This window comes from Ostrea edulis, chromosome 5 (genome assembly GCF_947568905.1).
Source record: "Ostrea edulis chromosome 5, xbOstEdul1.1, whole genome shotgun sequence".
NCBI lineage: Eukaryota > Metazoa > Mollusca > Bivalvia > Ostreida > Ostreidae > Ostrea > Ostrea edulis.
Genome location: NC_079168.1, coordinates 16,374,372 through 16,394,128, shown reverse-complemented (window position 1 = coordinate 16,394,128; position 19,757 = coordinate 16,374,372). Strand labels below are relative to the sequence as shown.

Sequence of the window (19,757 nt, the reverse complement as noted above, 5' to 3'; positions counted from 1 at the left end):
AGTTCATTCACACCATAATACAGTTTTACATACCATATATATAAAAGTTAGCTTCCCTTCACCATAAGGTTACAATCTGCCAAATTGATGTGAATAAGCATCCTCATCTGATGCAGATTCCAGGTTGCTAAAACTTGGGGCTACATTACAAAGTTACACTTGTGATGTCCCAAGCTTTTGCATGTATCTCTGTATGAGCAAGGTGAATTACATGATCACTGTGACTCTTGTTTAGCTCACCTGAATTATAGTCTTGGGTGAGCTATTCCAATCAAACAGATTAAAATGGTTTTGGCCTTATTTGGTCCCAAAATATTACTTTTTATACTACTATAGTTTGTTATAATAATTTTAAGAAATAATGTATTTATTGGAAAATTGCATATTTTCTAATTATTTTCATTTCTACAAATATAGATCAATTTTGTCAGTAAGATTCATATTGTTACTATGAAGTTATTATATATCCTTCAAAGATGCATCATTGTCAGAAATATTCACAAAGTTTCTCTATGTTTTTAGAAATAAAAAAGAAAACTTAAAGTTACATTTTCAGTATTAAAAAAAATAAGCAAGAGACTATAAAATGTTTTCTTTCTGAAAAAAAATCTGAAACTACACATTCGTGTTTCAAAAGGATTCATAAATACAGTGTAGTATGCTGACAGTGTCATACTACCCTAAATTCACTGTTTTCTATTGCTTCATTCTTTAGTGAATAATACCCCACAACACGATATTGCAAGGTTTTAAATACTCCATATCCCTCATGCTGATGAGCCCTGAAGGGTTTACATTCCAAATTAAGAGCAGCTCTACCTTTAGATGTTGGCAATTCAAAAACTTTTGAGAATACCAAGCCAAATGAAAGATGTTGTATAATGCATGTAACGATATTAACGTAGGAATATACCAGAAAATTTATTGAATACATTCTGCTACCGGTATCAGACTGCACACATACCAAGCATAACAAAACAATTAACATTCAGATTAAACATTTTTCATCCATAAAACAACAAAGGAACATAGAATCTACATAAAGCAACAAAAGATGCAGCATAAAAACACACACAACTACTGCATTACATTCAAAACTGATATATTCCCCTCTATAAGCAATTTATATTGATTAACAATACACTCGCTGTACACTGTAAAATTTGTATTTCTGTAAAATTTATTTGTACGGACTGATTCAATTTTTAAAATAAACAAGTTTTACGATAAAATAACTTCAAAGAATATAACATTGAAATTTCATACAATTGTTTTTATGAACTCTTTATTAAATTTGGAAATTATCTTGAAGAGTTCATTTTCAAAAGCGACGTTTTACTAATACACATAAGTATTACCGGTAAGAGAAGTAAATTTTCATGGATTCATAATCTCATGAAATTTTTATTAAAATAATGACTTCACAAATAAAACATCAGCAATATAAACATCTATACAGCAGAGAGATAAATGTACACATAAATATCAGAAACGACAGATTGATACAATACAAAAACAAATACAGTACTTTGGCTTCCAAAATACAATGCATCAGTACACAGGAAAAACTGAACTTAATTATTCATGTAAAGGTCAATACATATATAATACATTCACAACAATAACACAATATCACAAATATGACATCAGATGTACAAAATAGTCAAGAGATAAACAGTTATACTGTCACAAGTTCTACAACATAGATGTACATTTACCCTGTTACAACCAGCAGAAAATCTTTCACAATAGCAAGACCTCATACAACAGTCAAATGGTACATGTAAGTAAAGCCAGATATGTTTTCTGTGCACATTTCACAAACATTCACTGAACAACACAGACCTATTAGATAAAATGGTATGCAGTTCCAGTCTTTAAGCTGCCCTCTTCCTTATAAAATATTTGTGAACCAGAGCTGCATCCAATTCTATTTTTAATACATATTTCCTAAATATACATTGTACACTGTAGACATATATGTTTTAGTACAAACAGAAATCCAGTAAAATCCCAGATCCTCTTACAATAGAAACTGGAATTCATATTTATACCGAAAGGATTCTGGATCTTAATGGATTCCAATTTCAACTGTACCAAATGTTTTAAAACTTCATTTTCTTATGTCTACTGGAGAGATTTGTCTTTCTCCCTCTCCCAGAAATATTTGTAGAGCCTTTTTCAAAAGGTACACCCCAAACCTCTGGCGATCCCGCCTGGACCATGATGTGGCAGGACCATAGAAGTCACCTCTTTTTATGTTTGTTAATCGTGGCAAACCTAAAAATAGCATCACTATATTGCATGACACTAGAGATGTAATCAATTATTACATGTATAAATGTTTAGTTAATGAAAAACCCTGTGAAATTACTTGAAATACCAAACTTGTTTCTCCGACACAAAAAAGATGCTAACTGATAATGTCTGTTTTTATCTTGAACAGTAAATAAAGTGTTTCACAATTTGAAAAAAAAACCAACAGCTGTGTGAACTTACCAATGGCATCCACCATGCAGGCTTCTCGTGTGTAGGCCTCCACCGGGATCACGCTCTGAAAACAGTGAAGGGAGACAACTCCTTGTCCATCATTCCAGATGTCCAGGATGTGTTGTACTTTACTGCCAACCTGCAATACATACAGTAAAAAATTATCAGCCATCAAAAACACACCTGTTTTAGTGAGGTTCTTGATTGGTGCCCATGTACCTTACTAACCTTGTTCTGCTGTTTCGTCAAATGAGACAGAGCTTCAAACAGATGACAATATGGACGAGATCGCTTTCCTTTGCCAATGTAAAAGATAGCACCAACAAAAATCTGAAATGTCTCTAATTCACCTACAAGAAAAACGTTTCTAATATGTATAATTCATACTGTTTTTTTAATAAAAACATTGTAGCTGAAATCTATTGTTGAATAACATTGGACGCAAAGTATGGAAGATTTCTAGCATTTAGTTTTCTGTAAGATTTCATAGCACATGGTAACGTGAATAAATGCATCAAACCAAATTCTTGTAACCAGATTAAGAATTACCTAGATTATCTGCCCTGTTCGGTAAATCTTGAGTGATCCGAGGGTCAAGTAGGAGGTAATTGAAGGATGATTTAACAGTCCCCTCTCTCCAGGTACTGGACAGACTCTTGTCATTAAACACTCGTATCAAATCCTCTGCCAACTCTCTCAGACCATGTAGATCAAACTTCCCATCAATGGCAGCACTCAGCACAGATGGATAATCTGAGTAAATATTTACTTTTTTCTGAGTTTAAGATATTGAATGCTCAGTTCCTATCATATTGAAAAATTGCTTATTAAGTATTCTTAATGCCATGTGTAAAGCATCATGTATTTTGGAGTGGATCTACATATATTTTAATATCAATAACATACACTACCAATTCTACTCTATATTGTTTAACATAATATCAATAAAATAACAGCAAACACAAAATTACCAAAATTCTAAACTTAATGTACCATGAAATCATGATCATTGAAAATCTACAAAGAACATATGTTTTAGAATTCACACTTGGAAACCTTCAAGGTATCCTGAATACCTACTGTATTAAACACAAACGCACCTGGTAACTTCTTTGTGATTCCAAGCTGACCACACTTGACATTTGTCTCGAGATGTTTCAGCCGTGTGAGATAAGTTTGCCTGGTGGAGGGTATCACCGGTCCTGGATTATCACCAAGGCTCTGCAACTTTTGCCGGATTTCATTGTTTGTCAACACATTGCAATCAGAAGATAACTTGGAATAACAGGTCCAATCATACAACTCCGTTCTCTGAGAATCAACTGTTGACAAACTACAGATACTGATGTTAGATGGACGTCCACTACTGCCACAGAATGAAGAGAGGATATGTTTTTCGATCAGTCTGCTACCGGTCACTGGATCCTCCCAGTAGTGTACAGTAGATTCTCCAGTGCTGCTAAGCGATATTGAACCTATACTGTATGGTAGAGTTTTGTCCAGATCTTCATATGAATCATATGGAATGGTATCATCTGACTGTTCAAGTGTGGAAGAAACAGAGTCTGTTGCTAAGGGGAAATTCTGCTGATGCCACTGTCTCACAAAGTCTTTTTTACTTGGGGATTTCATGGCTAAATTATTCAAACTTTTTGCAAAACTGACCTTGCTTGGAGGAACGAAGCTTTCATCTGATGTCAGAAGATCACTGAGGTTTGCAGGCAAAGAAGATGGAAGAGTAACAGGTGGTGTGAATATTTTCCTCTGCCTTGGAGATTTGAGGTCTATTGCACTAAACTGTTTGAGCAGATTATCATCATTCTCCACACAGAAGCTTTCGTCTGAAGTGATCAGATCACTCAAATTCACTGGGTTAACTGAAACACGTGTTGGTGAGGTCACTGCATTTTTGAATACCTCGTACACACAGTTTTCATGATCTCCCTGTCCAAGATCTGCTTGGACACCGTTGCTTCTTGGAGAATTTTTGTGTTCCAAACAAATACTATCCAGTTTGTTACAAGTACATGCATCACAATGACTGGTGCAGGTCTGGAATGAATCATCGAAAGTATCATTCTTCCTGCCTTTTACGTCAATATAAGGGTGATCTGCAAACAGAGCACGAAACGTTTACCATAACTGACAATATATAAATACATGATTTACATTAGAACATTGCAGGTACATGTGCAGCTATACATCTAATTATCTGAGGGCTAATCCAGCAAAAAACGTATGGGGGAGGGGGGGAGGGAAGGCAGTTGATATTTTTTTGTATGGGTGGGGGTGATTTGGGAATATGTATTTGTATGGGTAGTGGTGAGTTGGGAAAATGTATTTGTATGGGTGGTTGTCTTCTAGGTTAAAAAAAATATGGGTGCTAGTGAATTATGATAAAAATGAAGACATTGCAGAGTCTGTATCATGTTGCGAAATTTCTTTTAATATAAATTAAAGAAGAAAAGTGGTGCCATCCTACATTATGTACAAAAAAAGTTTGATATATGGGCAGATAATTCTATTCAAAGTAAATGTTTCAGTTTGTGTAGAAATGATAACAATAATAAATGAATAAATGAAAATGAAATGTTTTCTGTTGGAGTGACATGATTAGATGTACACCATCTCCAGATATGATCTATTAAGGGATATTTTTAGCGAACTTGGAAGGGAACGAGAAGAAAATTATGTACGAGTTAACAAAGAAGTTGCAGCCATAAGCCCTTATTGTCAGGTCTTTCAAGGTAATAATAATATCCGCATTTGTGTAAAAAAAAAATTAAAATGCCCGAATTTCCTCAAAACATTGTGATGTGCCACACATGTCTGGAACACCAACATGTACAACCTGTTTTAACACTAAGGTCTATGTCAAGGGCAAGGTTCGAACCTACAACACTGCTAGAAGACCAAATGCTAAATATCAGGCTACTACGGTAGTGTAATAATTTTGGTATGAGCAAACCTTCTCTGTTAATTATTAAAATCAGCATGCTTAAGATGACATTACAACTTGAGTTTGGGTAGAGAATGGATCACAGATTGAATTCTTAATTCTATTTGTATGGGTGGTGGTGGCAGGGGAGAATCTATTTGTATGGGTGGTAGTAGCAGAGGAAAGTTTAATTGTATGGGTGGCTGTCTTAAAAATAAAGTGCCTTCCCTCCCCCCATATTTTTTTTGCTCGAATAGCCTTGAAGTATATGTACTATAGTACTGGTGTATTATTTTATGGATTATAATAAAAGAACTACTGGTACATATACATGTTACAATGACTATATCCTGCAAAATTACATTCATTTAATATAATATTACTATTTAAAAAAAGTTAGGAATACCACCTGATTTTATTATGACATCAGTATTTGGTTATGAAGCTGTAAAAACAATGCAGTTTCAGGTGTAGTCACCATTATGATATAATTTTAGATAAAAGTTCAATAATTCGACTGTTGTGGAAACAACAGAACTGTTATAATCGACAAACAATAAAGACAGTTGATTGGTTTAGCGTAAATTTGTGTATGTTATATGCCTCATGGTGTTTATGTATCTTATAGAATACTTCCGACAACACACACTTGTTTGACTGATAATTCAAAAACAACACACCGGCACACACAATTTCCAAATCTTCTTAAATCTGATGATGAAAGAGTGTGTCAAAATAGTTGTTGTAAGGGGTACATAGTAGAGCTACAACAACTAATGACCCATTAGGTCCTCATTGCAGTTTGTTATACACCTTATTTTTTTCCTATAAAAAATGATAGGAATTTAGAACCAACATTTTAACTGTTAAACCATCTCTCACACTTGTGGTCTATTGACTGGTTGATCAGGCCTATTCTTTTTTGGCAACACAAGTCACATGATTCTTGGTCTGCTGCTTTGTTTGTGTAATGGCAATGTTCACTGATTTAAATTATGATGAAATACAGAATTTATTTGATGAAAAGCAGAGCAGAAACACAAAAAATGTACTTCATAATTAGAATATTGGGTATGTTTTCTTTTAAACTAGTGGATATGGTAATAAATGTATGCAGTCACACTGTCCTCTTAAAAGTTCAAAGTCAACAAACCATGTGCATCTAGAAAAAGAAAATAAAAAGAATGAAGGTGTATAACAAAACATTTATAGACGGTGTACTCGGACAACAGCAGTCTTGTTTGTTCCTCGAACGGATCTGTTGCCCAAAACCATCAGCTTTGGGCAACAGATCCGTTCAAGGGTCAAACAAAACAGCTGTTGTCCTTGAACCAAGTCAATAACTGTATACTGCTGCTCTTGGCCTTAGGGAACAGTTTACATAGCTAGATAACTCAACCCTCTTTTAGGACTGGAGCAAATATCTGAGATTACAACAACAACCTTCAGACTACAATACAAAGTCATATATAGGTTGTGATGGTAAATCCTGCATGCTGGTGCATCTACATGGCAAATATCGTTATATCAAACATTAAGTGTAATGGTGGCATGGTCAAATTTTCCTAAAAAACCTTGACTTTTCAAGACTATACAAGGTCAAATGAAGATCATAATGGTAAATCATGCATCAGCATATGGAAATGCACATACAAACTAGATATCAGAATTTTAAGTCTAACAATATGTAATGATATGGCATGGACAAATTTTCCTAGAAACGAAGGCCACAATAGTAAATATCACATCTTCATATGATGGTACATCTACATGCCATATATCAGAATCCAAGGTGAAATGGTAAATAAGTATATAAGTATGGCGAGGACAAGAAGAAATCTGGCTAAAACAAGATGTATCCCTTCAGTGTGACTCGATACTGAAGGAAATCGTAAATACCTGGTGAAGTCACGTCCATGCAGTATGTTTTCTTTGACAGTAACTCTTTCAAAGTACTTGAACTTGAGCTGAGGTCTTCTACAAAATAAATGTACATTTGACATGACGGACAGTCCAAAGTGTTTGAACCACATATAGCAAACTTTGAACTTCCTGGACTATTATGTTAATATCTCCTACTAACTTTACTATCTGTCTCATATTATATTTTAAAACCTCTTAATCTATATGTTCCAGTATATACAATCAGTGGGGAGTGAGAATTAAGAATTTTATGTATTCAAGGTGGTGAGAGAATCGCCTTGTGCATCAGAGAAACAATGTATCACAAACAAATCCTGTTTATTGAACACTGAGGTGGGGATTGCATGGGTTATTGAAAATTAATGAACCTATGAATATTCTTTTTTATTTTTACATAATTATGTTGTCGTTGACAGTATCATATATGGTTTTCATGGTAACTGTGATGCTATGGTTGTCATAGTAACCCTCTTATCTACCTTCTGTAATAAATGTTACATGTGTTTCAGATGGTATTTAAAATTTATATAGAAAGAGGGGGTAATACAAATTATATATCAAATTAAAGAGAAAGCTTTAAATTATATGCTATTTACATGTATATTAAGATCTCTATTTACTTCCAGATGAAGTAGTAGCACAGCTCCTTGAACATTTTGGGTCACTCATTAACGAATCACTGGTTCTAATACCATGAGTATTTATCTTTATTCATATCTTAGCATTTACATGTAATTGATTGATGATGTTTTAAAAAAAATTAAATTCTCTATCAATGCACCTGTACACAACAGGGACACTAAATTACCCGAGACTGTTACATGTCAGTACATGTACACTGTATCACTAGCTAAAACTAAACCGTTACATGTCAGTACATGTACACTGTATCACTAGCTAAAACTAAACCGTTACATGTCAGTACACATACACTGTATCACTAGCTAAAACTAAACCGTTACATGTCAGTACACGTACACTGTATCACTAGCTAAAACTAAAACGTTACATGTCAGTACATGTACACTGTATCACTAGCTAAAACTAAACCGTTACATGTCAGTACACGTACACTGTATCACTAGCTAAAACTAAAACGTTACATGTCAGTACATGTACACTGTATCACTAGCTAAAACTAAACCGTTACATGTCAGTACATGTACACTGTATCACTAGCTAAAACTAAAACGTTACATGTCAGTACATGTACACTGTATCACTAGCTAAAACTAAAACGTTACATGTCAGTACATGTACATTGTATCACTAGCTAAAACTAAAACGTTACATGTCAGTACATGTACACTGTATCACTAGTTACATGTCAGTACATGTACACTGTATCACTAGCTAAAACTAAACCGTTACATGTCAGTACATGTACACTGTATCACTAGCTAAAACTAAAACGTTACATGTCAGTACACGTACACTGTATCACTAGCTAAAACTAAAACGTTACATGTCAGTACATGTACACTGTATCACTAGCTAAAACTAAACCGTTACATGTCAGTACACGTACACTGTATCACTAGCTAAAACTAAACCGTTACATGTCAGTACATGTACACTGTATCACTAGCTAAAACTAAAACGTTACATGTCAGTACATGTACACTGTATCACTAGCTAAAACTAAACCGTTACATGTCAGTACATGTACATTGTATCACTAGCTAAAACTAAACCGTTACATGTCAGTACATGTACACTGTATCACTAGTTACATGTCAGTACATGTACACTGTATCACTAGCTAAAACTAAACCGTTACATGTCAGTACATGTACACTGTATCACTAGCTAAAACTAAAACCGTTACATGTCAGTACACGTACACTGTATCACTAGCTAAAACTAAACCGTTACATGTCAGTACATGTACACTGTATCACTAGCTAAAACTAAAACGTTACATGTCAGTACATGTACACTGTATCACTAGCTAAAACTAAACCGTTACATGTCAGTACACGTACACTGTATCACTAGCTAAAACTAAACCGTTACATGTCAGTACATGTACACTGTATCACTAGCTAAAACTAAAACGTTACATGTCAGTACATGTACACTGTATCACTAGCTAAAACTAAACCGTTACATGTCAGTACATGTACATTGTATCACTAGCTAAAACTAAACCGTTACATGTCAGTACATGTACACTGTATCACTAGTTACATGTCAGTACATGTACACTGTATCACTAGCTAAAACTAAACCGTTACATGTCAGTACATGTACACTGTATCACTAGCTAAAACTAAACCGTTACATGTCAGTACATGTACACTGTATCACTAGCTAAAACTAAAACGTTACATGTCAGTACATGTACACTGTATCACTAGTTACATGTCAGTACATGTACACTGTATCACTAGCTAAAACTAAAACGTTACATGTCAGTACATGTACACTGTATCACTAGCTAAAACTAAACCGTTACATGTCAGTACACGTACACTGTATCACTAGCTAAAACTAAACCGTTACATGTCAGTACATGTACACTGTATCACTAGCTAAAACTAAAACGTTACATGTCAGTACATGTACACTGTATCACTAGCTAAAACTAAACCGTTACATGTCAGTACACGTACACTGTATCACTAGCTAAAACTAAACCGTTACATGTCAGTACACGTACACTGTATCACTAGCTAAAACTAAAACCGTTACATGTCAGTACACGTACACTGTATCACTAGCTAAAACTAAAACCGTTACATGTCAGTACACGTACACTGTATCACTAGCTAAAACTAAAACGTTACATGTCAGTACATGTACACTGTATCACTAGCTAAAACTAAACCGTTACATGTCAGTACACGTACACTGTATCACTAGCTAAAACTAAACCGTTACATGTCAGTACACGTACACTGTATCACTAGCTAAAACTAAACCGTTACATGTCAGTACACGTACACTGTATCACTAGCTAAAACTAAAACCGTTACATGTCAGTACACGTACACTGTATCACTAGCTAAAACTAAAACCGTTACATGTCAGTACACGTACACTGTATCACTAGCTAAAACTAAAACGTTACATGTCAGTACATGTACACTGTATCACTAGCTAAAACTAAACCGTTACATGTCAGTACATGTACACTGTATCACTAGCTAAAACTAAAACGTTACATGTCAGTACATGTACACTGTATCACTAGCTAAAACTAAAACGTTACATGTCAGTACATGTACATTGTATCACTAGCTAAAACTAAAACGTTACATGTCAGTACATGTACACTGTATCACTAGTTACATGTCAGTACATGTACACTGTATCACTAGCTAAAACTAAACCGTTACATGTCAGTACACGTACACTGTATCACTAGCTAAAACTAAACCGTTACATGTCAGTACATGTACACTGTATCACTAGCTAAAACTAAAACGTTACATGTCAGTACATGTACACTGTATCACTAGCTAAAACTAAACCGTTACATGTCAGTACATGTACATTGTATCACTAGCTAAAACTAAACCGTTACATGTCAGTACATGTACACTGTATCACTAGTTACATGTCAGTACATGTACACTGTATCACTAGCTAAAACTAAACCGTTACATGTCAGTACACGTACACTGTATCACTAGCTAAAACTAAACCGTTACATGTCAGTACACGTACACTGTATCACTAGCTAAAACTAAAACCGTTACATGTCAGTACACGTACACTGTATCACTAGCTAAAACTAAAACCGTTACATGTCAGTACACGTACACTGTATCACTAGCTAAAACTAAAACGTTACATGTCAGTACATGTACACTGTATCACTAGCTAAAACTAAACCGTTACATGTCAGTACACGTACACTGTATCACTAGCTAAAACTAAACCGTTACATGTCAGTACACGTACACTGTATCACTAGCTAAAACTAAACCGTTACATGTCAGTACACGTACACTGTATCACTAGCTAAAACTAAAACCGTTACATGTCAGTACACGTACACTGTATCACTAGCTAAAACTAAAACCGTTACATGTCAGTACACGTACACTGTATCACTAGCTAAAACTAAAACCGTTACATGTCAGTACACGTACACTGTATCACTAGCTAAAACTAAAACGTTACATGTCAGTACATGTACACTGTATCACTAGCTAAAACTAAAACGTTACATGTCAGTACATGTACACTGTATCACTAGCTAAAACTAAACCGTTACATGTCAGTACATGTACACTGTATCACTAGCTAAAACTAAAACGTTACATGTCAGTACACGTACACTGTATCACTAGCTAAAACTAAACCGTTACATGTCAGTACACGTACACTGTATCACTAGCTAAAACTAAAACCGTTACATGTCAGTACACGTACACTGTATCACTAGCTAAAACTAAAACCGTTACATGTCAGTACACGTACACTGTATCACTAGCTAAAACTAAAACGTTACATGTCAGTACACGTACACTGTATCACTAGCTAAAACTAAACCGTTACATGTCAGTACACGTACACTGTATCACTAGCTAAAACTAAACCGTTACATGTCAGTACACGTACACTGTATCACTAGCTAAAACTAAAACCGTTACATGTCAGTACACGTACACTGTATCACTAGCTAAAACTAAAACCGTTACATGTCAGTACACGTACACTGTATCACTAGCTAAAACTAAAACCGTTACATGTCAGTACACGTACACTGTATCACTAGCTAAAACTAAAACGTTACATGTCAGTACAGGTACACTGTATCACTAGCTAAAACTAAACCGTTACATGTCAGTACATGTACACTGTATCACTAGCTAAAACTAAAACGTTACATGTCAGTACATGTACACTGTATCACTAGCTAAAACTAAACCGTTACATGTCAGTACATGTACACTGTATCACTAGCTAAAACTAAACCGTTACATGTCAGTACATGTACACTGTATCACTAGCTAAAACTAAAACGTTACATGTCAGTACACGTACACTGTATCACTAGCTAAAACTAAACCGTTACATGTCAGTACATGTACACTGTATCACTAGCTAAAACTAAAACGTTACATGTCAGTACATGTACATTGTATCACTAGCTAAAACTAAACCGTTACATGTCAGTACATGTACATTGTATCACTAGCTAAAACTAAAACTTGTTCATCTGTTTGGGAAAAACTTTTAATAATTAGAGGCATTAATTCATGATTAATTCATGATGACACCAAACTGTGTATCAGCTCCTATCATGCTAAATTTTGAATATACTACATAAGTACACACATAGTGGGACATTATAAAATTACCTGACATGTGAAACTTGAGAGCTTCCAGGCAGCTTTGCTGATTAAATTTTGCTGCACTACCAAATGCAGTCTCCCCATCCTAGGAATGAAACGTTGCATAATTAATTGGTGGGTGTATACCCAGAAGTAGACATTAAATCACGGTGGTTTACCTCTAATCTGCTGGCATATCACAATGACCATTTTTCTCAGACTTTACCTGATCTTTAATAAAAGGATCACCACCATGTTGTAGCAGAGTAATTAGGACATCCTTCTTCCCCCATATGCAAGCAACATGCATTGGTGTGGTACCCTCTACAGACCTATAGTAATTTATTAACATGATAATTTATTTCATCTAATCAAAGTCATAAAATTGCCTTGAGTGCTTCAACAGCAGTAATAAGACTTCAAACTCTTGATGTTCTTTTTTACAGTTAGTTACATCTACAATTTTATACACAGATATAAAGAACTACAGGTTTATGAACGGTCTAATTTTAGCCTAATTCTGATCATAACTTTATACTACATACAAGTAATAGAAGTCTTTGTACAAATTTGTTATTAAGTAGGTGAGATATACAAAAACAAATAATTATTTTAGTCAATTTTATTTAAATTCACTCTAAACAGTATCATGAATAATTGGCAATGCATTTTGTATCATCTCTTAAATGACCATAAAATCGCCATTATTCCAAAATGTTTTGCTTCAGAGAATATGGGCAAATGCATCAGCCATGATCAAATTAAAATAAGTTAATTATTACAAAGTTTTGGTTGATTCATGCGGTCCATGTTAAATATTTTTTAAAAAATGCTTAGAAATTTTACATTTCATGTCAGGGATGGGTTCAAATACCGGTAATTACTTTCAATTACAAAGCCAGTTCCTTTGACATTACACAGTTTTTCACTTAGCTATTGTAATCAAATAGTTTCAATTACTTGGAATTTTACTTTTTGTTAAAATGATCCCTATAACACAGTATACTTGTGTATATAAACCAGATTTTCAGCTGTCCCATCACTCAGATGGCATCTGCTTGCATTTGGTTTTGGAATTCACTGTGCTGGAATACATATCTTTTAAAATGATTGTAAAATCAAATGCTCTCATGTTTTATTAAACAATTCATCTTGGGTAGATATTAACACTTCAACTAAATATCCCTGGTCTGTATTAACATTATGTACATTTCAAAACAAATCCCTCATTAACTGTCCTGGCGCGATAAGTGTGAAATGATAATCAGGAGTACTCCATAGAAGTATTCCGAAGGGTTGTCTGAAGAAAGTCGCTCAGTAAGTTTTGAAAATGTTGTACATCTAATTTAGATTCTCGCCTCATACATTAGCCATTGAAAAGGGAAGATACAATAAAACTAAACTGTAAAAATTGCATGCAACATGAAATTGAATGATCACATACTAGTTTATCCATAGTATAAAGATTTTTGTAGACATTTTACCAAAAATTATTGTAGGGAATGTTTAGATTATTACAGCTATTATATTTAGAAAATTTTAAGGAGTTCTCTACAGATTTGGCAAGTTTATTTCTTACTGTATGAAGCATAGATGAGATCAAAATAAAGCCTGTTAATTCATGATCATTATATTCATACAATGAATTTCTTTCAATATTTTTAGCTTCAGTGAAATTAAGGCATGCAATTGAAAAGTAACTGCAATTACTAGGGGTGAAACGATACAGTACCTTCTTGATTCGATTCGATTTTCGATACTTTAGTCTCGATTCGATGATTTTCGATTCGATACAATAGCATGTACCAAATTCTTTATAATGCTAAGATTTTCTTATGTTTCGTTGTATTTATTGCTCTCTGCAAATAAATTCTACATAATATAAAAGCGTTTAACATAAAGCAACACTCTTATCACTTGTCCTAAAGCCGAAATGTCAACATACCCAGGATTTAAAACATTGGGGGTGCATTTTTCAACTCAACAGTGTCCATTTTGATACAGTAAAGTTTACTCGTATGTTGATTGGGCAATTTTCAATTCCATTGGCTAATCAGAAACCATGTTATCAAGAGCAATGTGTGCTATGATTTTAGAACTGTATCGAACCGAAACAGACCCCAAATAAATCAAACATCGAATCGAGACCACTACATCACGATTCGGCCGCATCACAATGCATCGTTTCACCCCTAGCAATTACATACCTTTTTAGACATGCACTTTCAATTACATTGTAAAAAGTAGTTAATTACAGTTATTACTTATTTCGAATATCCCATATCCCTGTTTTACATACAAGTTGCATTTCGATTTCAATACATTTTTGACAAAATTTGTGAGGTCATATTAGTCATTTTTGGTGGGAAAAAATTTTGATATCTGTTTCAAAGTATTTATAAATGTAATTAAAATTCAGGATCGGATATGGCTGTAGTGTACTTTGTCCATTGCAAAAGTTTACGATTATGACTTTAAAACAATTTGAAAACATGTACCTTTTACACAATATTAGATATTCTATAAAATGAAACTGAACAAAGTTTAAACACCTGACATTGGGGTTCCCTTTATAGTCCAGCAGTAAATGTGTCGTATGACTACTAAGTCCTGCTGCTATGTGCATCGGAGCCACACCCTCTACTGGCAATACTTCATTTGGGTCTGCTCCTTCCTTCAGTAACTGCTCTGATAGCCTACAATATACACTGTACATAAACTGCCATTCTCTAATAAATAAAAAAAAAAGGAAAAAACACAAAGGGTTATTTATAATATCTGTCCACCATTCACCTTGTTAAAACCATAAAAAAGATCTGTATTCCGAGAATTTTTTTTCAACACTTGACTTCGCTCTCTCCATTGTGGTGCTAACTATAATATAGTTCTAAACCAGAAACAAATCTATTGTCTCTGGATATAGCTTAGCTCTATTTAGTACTATTTATGAATGTATTTTTTTCTACCAAAGCCTCCATCTTGAGACACTATAACTTTTTTGCAGTCAAAATTTAATTACCAAGCAAAGAGAGACTACAACACATTACATACAGATCTTTCATTGCTTGGTACAGTCACTGAGAAATTCAAAAGACTTAGAAAATTAAGAGGAGACATTAAAAAGTTCCAAAATACCAATTCTTTTGAAATGACATAATAAATATATACTCTTGCTGATGTTGCTACAGCATGATACCAAGCTTCATCATAAAAATGGAGCAAGTGTTTTATGAACTCCAAACCATACCTGGAAAAGTTAATTATTATCAATAATTAATAAACAGAGTGCAACAATTTTTTTTTAATAGGTCCAGCACAATCTTTTCATTTAGCTATATAGCTTTATAAAGCTATTTGAAATAGCTTGATTAAGCTAGTTTAGACTGAATTTCTTAAGTGCAGTGGTATAGCCAAAAAGTTGCATAATAATTTTTTAATGTGTTTACACTTTGAACTAACCACAACACTATCCTAATCATAGTTCATAACAATACTACATCATTTTAAGATTTTTCATGAAAGGGAAATTTCTCTCGACATGATGTTAACTGTCCACTACCCTGTGTGCATTGAAGCATAGAAAAGTATGATAACTTTACAATGTGTAACCTGCATGATTGCCAATCCATTATTCTGCTAATCCTCATTGACTTTTATTCTATTCTGATGATCAGATCATAACTGTTGCTCAACAACTTAATCCTAAACATTGGAAAATTGTGAATCAAAATTCTCCCTAAGGGACATAGTTTAAGAATTATTTTTTGTTTACAATGTGTTGTACAGACTTCAAGGATGAAATATGCTCACTCATTGAAATTAGATTTTTATGCTTTTAGAAATTAATTTGATAAAAGATTTGAAATAGCTAAATCAAGCTATTTCAAATAGCTTTAATATGTTGATGGTGCTACCGTTTGAGCGAGCGCAGCTACATGTATGTACATATTTTGTAATGTTCATGTTTTGATCAGGTTCAATTTAAACAAGAAACAGCCCATTTTAGTTTTCTCCCAGGGTTTTATATTAAATCATTAAAACATATTATACATAAACATGACGAATGTAATCGAAATATTTTTATACTATATTATACAATTTATTTTTGCTGCCTTCATTGACTTGCTTAACTTTTGACACGCGACTTGTTCTAAACTGTATGTTCTCGATTGAGGCAATCGAGAAATTTCCTTATTTCTACTCTCAATCTTTCCAAGTCACTAATTGTGTGATAAAAATGCCCAAGTCTTGTTGCAAACCTTTCAAGTTTGTAAAACCGTGTGAACAGCACTGCCTTTGAACATAAAACACATTTTTTCAATATAATGATAATTTTAAACTGGAGCCAAGCTCGTTGCAAAGCAACGAGAGGTCTTCCGTCGGAGCTGTGTGACATAAAAACCGTAAACTTGACCATATGTCCTTGGGTCAGGTCCTAATGCAGCCTAGTTAACATGAAAATACAGGAACCGTACATGAGTATGTGTGTGTGGGATCTACCTTTCGCCTTCTTTCCCTCTTGATATGTTATACGTAACATCATCCCGGGAAAAATTATTTGAAATACTTATCCAGTGATTTTACAAAAGACGAATACAAGTTAAGTTTTTAGAAAGAAAATAATCAACTGTACTGTGACAGGAAGATAAGTACTGTAATGATATAAGTAGTTTGGCTACGCTGGCGATTCTGACTTCTCGTATGTACTTATGAAATAGTTTGAGAATTTAATATATATCATTGAAATGAAGCTATAAAGGTGTACTATAAATTTTTATCGTTAGGTGTTTAATAAATTTATATTACTTAAGTACATGCGTGTATGATCTCATTCCATGAATCAGTCTTTTGAGGCGCGTGTGTATGTGGGATTAAATTCTTTCAGCATTTAACTTTTCAGTCCCAATAATGAACAAAAAATTGCTATTTAAATTTATGAAATTCATGGCTCAGGACATACAATAAAGGTTTATAGCTGTTACCAATATTTTATCATACAACAAAATTATGATAGCATAATATTCAGACTGAAGAGAATAATTCATCGAGTTTGAATCATTTATACATACAAATCAAATAAATTGCTCTCAAATCTTGAATATTTTATTAAACTTTAATATCTATCTGCGTAAATACATGTAGGTATATTATGTACACAGTGCGCACAGAAGTCGCGTATGCATTTCACGCCAGGGGCACGTGCCGAAGTAAGTTATACATATATTTTTTCCCCTTCACCTACCTAATGATACGGTTACCTGTTTGCGGGTCAAGCATTTTACTCATATATAACACAATACTCAAGCAAAATATTATGTTTATGAGATCAATAAGATGTTAAGGAACAACTTTTCCAGTGAAAGCCATATCGAAATATTTACCGTTTTTGAGTTATAAAGCGAAAACTTTGAAGATCCCCAGATCCCTAATTTAAGGGGCCAGCCCCTTTTTAGGGATATCAAAAGAAAGCTCTTAACATTTTGCACAACTTTTGTTCTACACGTCTTAACAAAATATTTTTAGTTTAAAAGATACAAAGGAAAATATGTGTAATTTTTTGCTCCTTTAGGCGTCCTAATTTTTTAACCCTTACAACCACTATTTCGAACGCTGTAATCAAAAAACAAAAAACGATGTGCACAACTACAATGCTCCTACTTTTCATTTTCAATGCATTTTCTGCTCAAGCTTATACATGCAGTCTCGGAGCCTTTGTCTGGAAACCAAAGCCCCTAAAATTTCATTCAAAGGGGAATAACTCGTGAATAGAAGGCAATTTCTGAAATGTAGTACATTATTTTAAAATCGTTCTGTAAAGTTTATAAACCCTGAAAATTTGAGCAAAATCCATGCAGAAATGAGCGAGATATGAAGCTTCAAAGTTAGCATCTAGGAAAAAGAAGAAAAAAAAGAATAATAAGAATAATCTTAACCAGCACAATCAGTAGAAGGTCTTCCGTTGTTACGGAAGACCTTAATAAATCGATAAATTTAACACTATTGCACATACACATGTATATGTGCGGATCTCCAGTGTCAGAGACTGTAGCATTTTAATTAGATTTGTGGTTTGCAGTCGATTATACACAATTTGTATTTGATGACATATTACGTATCACCTAATGCTTACGTATATTGTCCCGGTAGCATGACTTTTACAAACGGAAATAACAAGTCTTTAGATCCGCCACTGTCAGTTTCATTATGACGTACATCAAAACGTAGACATGACGTCACACATCATCTTACCCTGCCTTTCATAAACATTGCACTTCATTAAACATTACGCCTAATGGTGCACTAAATTTTTTAGCTAGGAGACCACAAGATTAGGATTTTAATCCACATTAGTTCACAATCATAGTCCAAGGTGTGACTTCGCGAGATCTCAGCCATTTTGACAAGGGACTTCTGGGATTGGCGTCAAAAAAAATTTCTTGTTAAAGGTTTAGATTTAGCTCGGATTATTTCGCGTGCTTTAGTCATTATAGATCGCTGCACTCGCTATAAAGCTAAATCAAGAGATCTGTTTAAGTTGTAATAGAGATAAGCTAGACATTGGACATCTCCAATTCATCCTGACAACTGCCCCAAAATTTGAGTGCATAATTTTTAGTATAAATACATATCACACCTTTGGCATACATCCCCTACCAATCATGGGGGGGGGGGGGGGGGGGGGGGCATTAATCATCATTAAGAATCATTAAACTAGTGACATGCATTTAACAGCGTCATGTTTCGATTTATATAGGAGAATTGGTATATTGTACTTGTGCATATGTACATAATCATTAAAGTTTTGGGGTCTAGGCCTCGATGATGTAGGTGTCAATATGGTATATATGATATGGTGATTGCAGTGAACCCTATCTCCTACACAATATATTACTGCCTGGACCTGTCAATGCAGTCCAGATTTTGCACTAAAGCATGTAATATTTTATGCCCAAGCTAACTATGTTGTATAAGTATGTACATCTCCATGATAAATTTATGATAATGTAAAATCCCCCATTAACTTACTCAAAATCACCACTACTCAACGCATCGAGTAGTGATGCAGAAGCCAGCGCCATTTTGAATAACCCGCTACATTGTCACATGATTTATTTTCG

At 34.1% G+C, this 19,757-nt stretch overlaps 2 protein-coding genes across 2 annotated transcripts in view; one reads left to right on the top strand and one right to left on the bottom strand.

Annotated features, from left to right (window-relative positions):
• LOC125651305 (uncharacterized) overlaps positions 1–19,757 on the top strand; it is a 167,723-nt gene that overhangs the window by 137,798 nt on the left and 10,168 nt on the right. The window lies entirely within an intron of this gene.
• Positions 897–19,737, bottom strand: LOC125648825 (ankyrin repeat and LEM domain-containing protein 1-like). The gene is made up of 10 exons (XM_048875818.2): positions 19,666–19,737; positions 15,192–15,335; positions 12,866–12,971; positions 12,667–12,745; positions 7,328–7,405; positions 3,591–4,601; positions 3,040–3,243; positions 2,719–2,840; positions 2,500–2,629; positions 897–2,280 (listed from the first exon to the last, which is right to left on the bottom strand). Exons 1-10 carry the CDS (start codon positions 19,716–19,718, stop codon positions 2,114–2,116), a joined length of 2,094 nt encoding a protein of 697 aa, XP_048731775.2. The 5' UTR covers positions 19,719–19,737; the 3' UTR covers positions 897–2,113.

Coding starts and splice junctions, on each gene's coding strand:
- LOC125648825 (XM_048875818.2), bottom strand. CDS start 19,718: ATGGCGCTGGCTTCTGCATCACTACTCGATGCGTTGAGTAGTGGTGAT. Junction 15,336..19,665: donor TTGAGTAGTGGTGATTTTGA/GTAAGTTAATGG, acceptor TGTATATTGTAG/GCTATCAGAGCAGTTACTGA. Junction 4,602..7,327: donor CATGGACGTGACTTCACCAG/GTATTTACGATT, acceptor CTCTGTTTGCAG/ATCACCCTTATATTGACGTA.